A 5,055-nucleotide genomic window follows, 5' to 3' on the forward strand; every position below is an offset into this window, starting at 1 on the left:
TCGTTAAACTGAAACGAGCCAGCAGGAAGGGCCGCGTGCTGGCTCCAGAAGTTGAAGGGCCCATAATCTCCGTCTCACAAATTGGCCGGAATGCGAGCAACCTCACTATTGGTGGATGTGTGAATGGGCAGGAGAGAGTACTGACAGTGGATACTGGAGCGACACATTCCATTATTCGACCGGATTTGGCCACTTTTTATGTGAAGCCACTACCTGGAGCAAAGCTGCAGACTGCAACTGGTGAATGCACCCAAGTATTAGGAGAAGTACCATGCGAGGTAATAATCGACGATTGGGCCTCGTACACTAAGTTTATAGTGGCAGACATTGTGGATGAAGTCATCATCGGCGTGGATTTCTTACTTGGCCAAGGCATGAAGATTGACCTCCAGAGAATGATCCTGACAGATCGTCACAGGAAAGTGCCACTTAGGGTTGGTTACGACAGCCAGTGCTGCAGCAGACGGTTAGTCTTAGAGGAAGTGTCGAAGATTCCACCAGAAACGGAAGCGGTTAGTTGGGCGGAGGTTGGCAGTGATGGGGACGGAATGGTTTCGTCAGGAGAAGGAAGTGGTTCACCGATACAGGAAAAGCGTGACGGTTCCACCAGCTCAGTGAAGAAGAGGTCGCAACAAGAAAGTGGTCATGGCGAGCCAGGCAGTGTTTCCGGCAGGAGGAAAGCCACTGAACCACGTTGCAATGGTGATACGCCGGTGGCCGGAAATGGAAGCGGCTGTGGAAGCAGTAGGCGCTCTTTGAAGTGTCCCGAAAGAGGTGGTCGGCAAAGGTGAGCAGTTAAGCCGGAAGCCAAGGGTGAGATTATACATGTCCAGTCAATGAAGATAGCATCGGCGGAAGAGCGAGATAAGAAACGACGGCGGAAGCTTTAGTGTAAGGATCCGGGTGTAGCAAGATGTGCTAACGGCAGTGCAGCACGAAGGCGGGAGTCTGGGTATCATGGACAGATGATGCGGCATAGATCTGGCGAAAAGGGTGCCCACGAGAAGAGACATGGTCTGGTCACCACCAGTGGCCGGCAGAAGCACGACCATGTGAGATGGTGCACTCCCGAAGATAAGCCGGAAGTAATGTCCAGTAACGCATGGTGGTTGTACATGTCGCAGCAGAAGCAAAGCTTCAACTCCAAGCAAAGACGTGACTGGAAAGATTCGAAGATTAAAAAACGGCTGAAGGACGCAGAGCATCAAATCCAGACAATGGGGAGACCGAGGACCAAGATGAAAGTGGTCCACTTGAAAAGACTTGCAGCGGTTGGAGTGGCAAGTATGTCTGATCGGGACGATCAGACTTAGGTGGAGGGCAGTGTGGTGAATACTGCGGCAACACAAAGCGAACAACGAGAAATAGGCAGAATGTTCGAGGAATGACGTAGAATGTTCCACAAAGAGAAACGTCAAGTTGGATGAACATTGCGAACAGCGAGAGAAAGAGAATGAGCGATAAACTTCAGAACGTTCTAGAGTTGCCATAAGTGCGAGCGCAGGTATATAAGGGCGCCGCCACAGCGAAGTGAGTTAGCTACGAGTTACAAGTCAGCAAGCTACAAGTAAAGTGAGCAGAGAAGTGAGTTGCGAATAAGCAAGCTATAAGTTTAATTGTGTTAACAAGTTTAGTAAAGCGTTGTTATTGCTTTAACACATATATGTAATACTCCTATATTGGCAGTAAGAGCTAGTACCGTCCAAAAACACTACAGTACAGATATATCAATAAACACGTACGAATGAAAAGGAACACACACGTTTATAAATAAACATGTACACAACACATATACAAAAACGGCACTCAAGTACACAATACATTGACAAAAACGGTACTAGACTGTCTCGCTTTGATTTCGGAATGCTTACACATTGAGAAGTTAGCTTACTGCCAATATAGTATTAAATATATGCTTTAACAAGTATTTTTACCGTATTAGCGAGTATTGTAAATTGTTTGTTGTACAATAAAATTAATCGTACAACACTTTGGTCACCGTTAGTATTTATTTAACAATCCAGAGATACGAACCGAAAGATATTTGGGAAATCCCTCGAGGTTTCAAGGATAATCGTAACAATACATATATATGTATGGCATTAAACAACTTACTAGGTTTGCGTGTGGCAACTAGTATGTGCCACACATTGAGCCACCACTGATATAATTGATTCCCTTAAGGGATCACTTCAGTAACCAATTTGTTCACATATTTTCCCACCGTCACTTCCCCAACTAAAATATTTCAATTTTACCACCTACATGCATCTATATTCTAAGGCTCTGATCTTAAAGTATACTTACAAAGGTGGTTTTATAAAGAGCGTTGGAACAGAGTTGGGCATCAAGTGCGTTCGTTGTGCGCCACCAATCAAATCCGAGCTCGCGAAATGCTCCCCGCAAACGACATGGTTTGCTGTGAACGTGATGCCACATGCTCTGTTCCAAAACAAAAAAAAATATGGTTTTGAAATAGGAATTTGATTTTGTATTTTAAGCAAACCCTCAAGATTAAAAATTGCCCTAGTTGCAAGAGTTAAAATTATACAAACATAATAAATTATTACCAAAATAGTTTCATATAAGGCGTACACACTCATGCTTATATATGTATTTATTTTAAGCGTGCATAATTTAAATCACTTGCCCACATGACAGGGACAATTAATTAAATATGTACATACCTAAAAATAGTTTCAATAAAGTCCACAATATTAATAGCGCAGTCGATAAAGAAGCAAGGGCGACACAATCCTAGCTGTTAGGCGTTTTGTAGACCTACAAAGAACAAAAATTTAAATGAGATAAAATAAGCACATACATACATACATATATACGTACCCTGCCAACAAAATCATCGTAAACTAGCTCGTAACTGGATATTTTCTTGAAGAGAAACTGGATGAAAAGTCGTGGATAAAAAGATCGTAAAATGTACGTTTTCTTGCTGGCTGGGTATGTGCGAAGTATCAAAATTTTATGAACATTCGAAAGTACTTCTAAGGTGTAAATAAACACCATTGGATATAAATGCGCGTGGATGTGCTTGTTTTGATTGATGGTAGTGACCACAAATGATGGAGCTTTCAACTGAATTTGCTCAGACAACAACTCCAATTGTGATACGGAAATACACATCTGCAATCAAAATAGAAATTTACGTACATATCATTAAGTTCATCAAATATTAAAGCTATAGTCTCCCCTGTTTGAAATCCCAAGTACCAACAAGCGTTGCCATGGATTTTAATTCCGACTGACATTTTCAGGCCCGATTCTTAGAGCGGGGATGATGTCGGTGTGCTGATGAATTTCTCATCTTCGCTGTGACTAACCGACACAATCAACGGTGGCGTTGCTACCTCGTAGTGCCAGTTGGTGGTGAAACAATGTTTATCACGTGACCGAGGGAACGTGCCTTTAAGATGTAAGTTTACAGGTACGTTGCAAATATGCAGTAGGCGTTGCGATAGCTGGTTCATTGACGCAGTGAAATCTAGAAATAGATTATATCATATTAGATAATTATATTATCACATAGATTATAATATAAAAAAAACATATATATGTAAATGTAAGTGCGGATATAATACTGACACTGGTAGGTACTGACTGTGTTTAATGCCTGGAAGTTTGTACAAAGACATATGCCTGCTCAATTTCAATTGGATACGATTTCTGAACTATAAATATGATTAAAAGTTTGAACGTAAATAATTTAATATTTAATTTTACCAGTTTAAAGAGTGATTTTGGGTGGCGCAATCTAAACAATATCCGGCATTTAAAGAAAAACTGCTTGACGCTGCCTGGAAGGTCTACGTTAGCTGGTTTGTTCAGAAGGCCCTGCTTTAGGCTTTCTGCACATCGGTCGTCCAATCAAATATAGACTGTGCTGCAACAATTCTAGACATAATTTTTCAGTAATATCTCTTCTTTTCTTTTCCTGAAATGTGTTTTGTGCATGCACACAGAGACTTTTTACAATTTCGTCATATTTATACCCGAGCGCACTTGTGCACAAGGGTATATTAATTTTCTTCACATAACGGTTGTTTGTAACAGCCAAAACGAATCGAGATAGATATAGACAAATGTATACATAAATGCTCAGAATGAATAGAGAAATCGATTAAGCCATGTCTCTCTGTCCGTCCGTCCGTGTACACGATAACTCGAGCAAAAATTTAGATATCTCAACGAAATTTGGTATGTAGATTTCCGTTAATCCAAGGTAGGTTGGTATTGAAAATGGGCGAAATCGGACTGTAACCACGCCCACTTCCCATACGAAAATTGCGATATTTTAGTAACTAGTGAAGATAATTCACTGAAAATTGATATTTACAATAATTTTCAGGCGAAAAATAAGAATATTATAAATTTTTGGAAAATGTGCGTAGTCACGCCCACTTATGGTTACATGTGTATATCTTGGTAACCGCTGCACCAATTTCTTCCAAACTTGGCACAGTTGTTGGCCTACAGCATAATACAGCAATAACCACGTCCACATCCCATATAACGGTAATTTAGAGAAATACAAAATCTTCGATAAATCAGTAAATATTAAAGCTAATTTATTCAAAATTGATGCTTGCAACAATTCTTTACAAGGAAATACGTTTATGGTAAAATTTTGGAAAATGGGCGTGGCACCGCCCACTTATGATCGCATATATGTATATCGGTAACCGTTCTACCAATTTGTATCAAACTCGGTATTTTTATTGTGCTTGCCACATAAAAGCAAAACGTTGAAAATTATTGAAATCGGACTAAAATTACGGCCGCTTTTCATATAACGGTAAATTTCAGAAATGCTTGAAACTGCAATATTTCGAAATTTAAGGACGCTAATTTACCCAAAATTGATACACCCCGGCTTACCATCTAACATATATTTAATACTTGCGCCGGATATTTCCTCCTCTTTTTAATAATTTCCACAGATTTTATGCAAAAAATACTACTTTTTATGCAATTTTAATGCTGTTTTCCCCATTAATAAACCTTATGGGAGGTGGTCACCTGGAACGACTTCCTGTAAAA

At 40.2% G+C, this 5,055-nt stretch overlaps 1 protein-coding gene across 1 annotated transcript; it reads right to left on the bottom strand.

The window, feature by feature from the left end:
- Positions 1–2,262: 2,262 nt before the first annotated feature.
- Positions 2,263–3,141, bottom strand: LOC118755554. The gene is made up of 4 exons (XM_036490385.1): positions 3,022–3,141; positions 2,845–2,901; positions 2,688–2,761; positions 2,263–2,442 (listed from the first exon to the last, which is right to left on the bottom strand). Exons 1-4 carry the CDS (start codon positions 3,139–3,141, stop codon positions 2,304–2,306), a joined length of 390 nt encoding a protein of 129 aa, XP_036346278.1. The 3' UTR covers positions 2,263–2,303.
- Between the last annotated feature and the right edge of the window lie 1,914 nt (positions 3,142–5,055).

Source organism: Rhagoletis pomonella, unplaced genomic scaffold (genome assembly GCF_013731165.1).
Source record: "Rhagoletis pomonella isolate Grant_MI unplaced genomic scaffold, Rhpom_1.0 Rhpom_scaffold_06557, whole genome shotgun sequence".
Classification (NCBI taxonomy): domain Eukaryota; kingdom Metazoa; phylum Arthropoda; class Insecta; order Diptera; family Tephritidae; genus Rhagoletis; species Rhagoletis pomonella.

What these genes read in the sequence shown, in the direction of transcription:
- LOC118755554 (XM_036490385.1), bottom strand. Translation starts at nt 3,141, where the DNA reads ATGTGTATTTCCGTATCACAATTGGAGTTGTTGTCTGAGCAAATTCAG. An exon ending in ACGCGCATTTATATCCAATG is followed by an intron (nt 2,902 to 3,021) that starts GTGTTTATTTAC and finishes CTTTTCATCCAG; the next exon opens with TTTCTCTTCAAGAAAATATC. An exon ending in ACGATGATTTTGTTGGCAGG is followed by an intron (nt 2,762 to 2,844) that starts GTACGTATATAT and finishes AACGCCTAACAG; the next exon opens with CTAGGATTGTGTCGCCCTTG.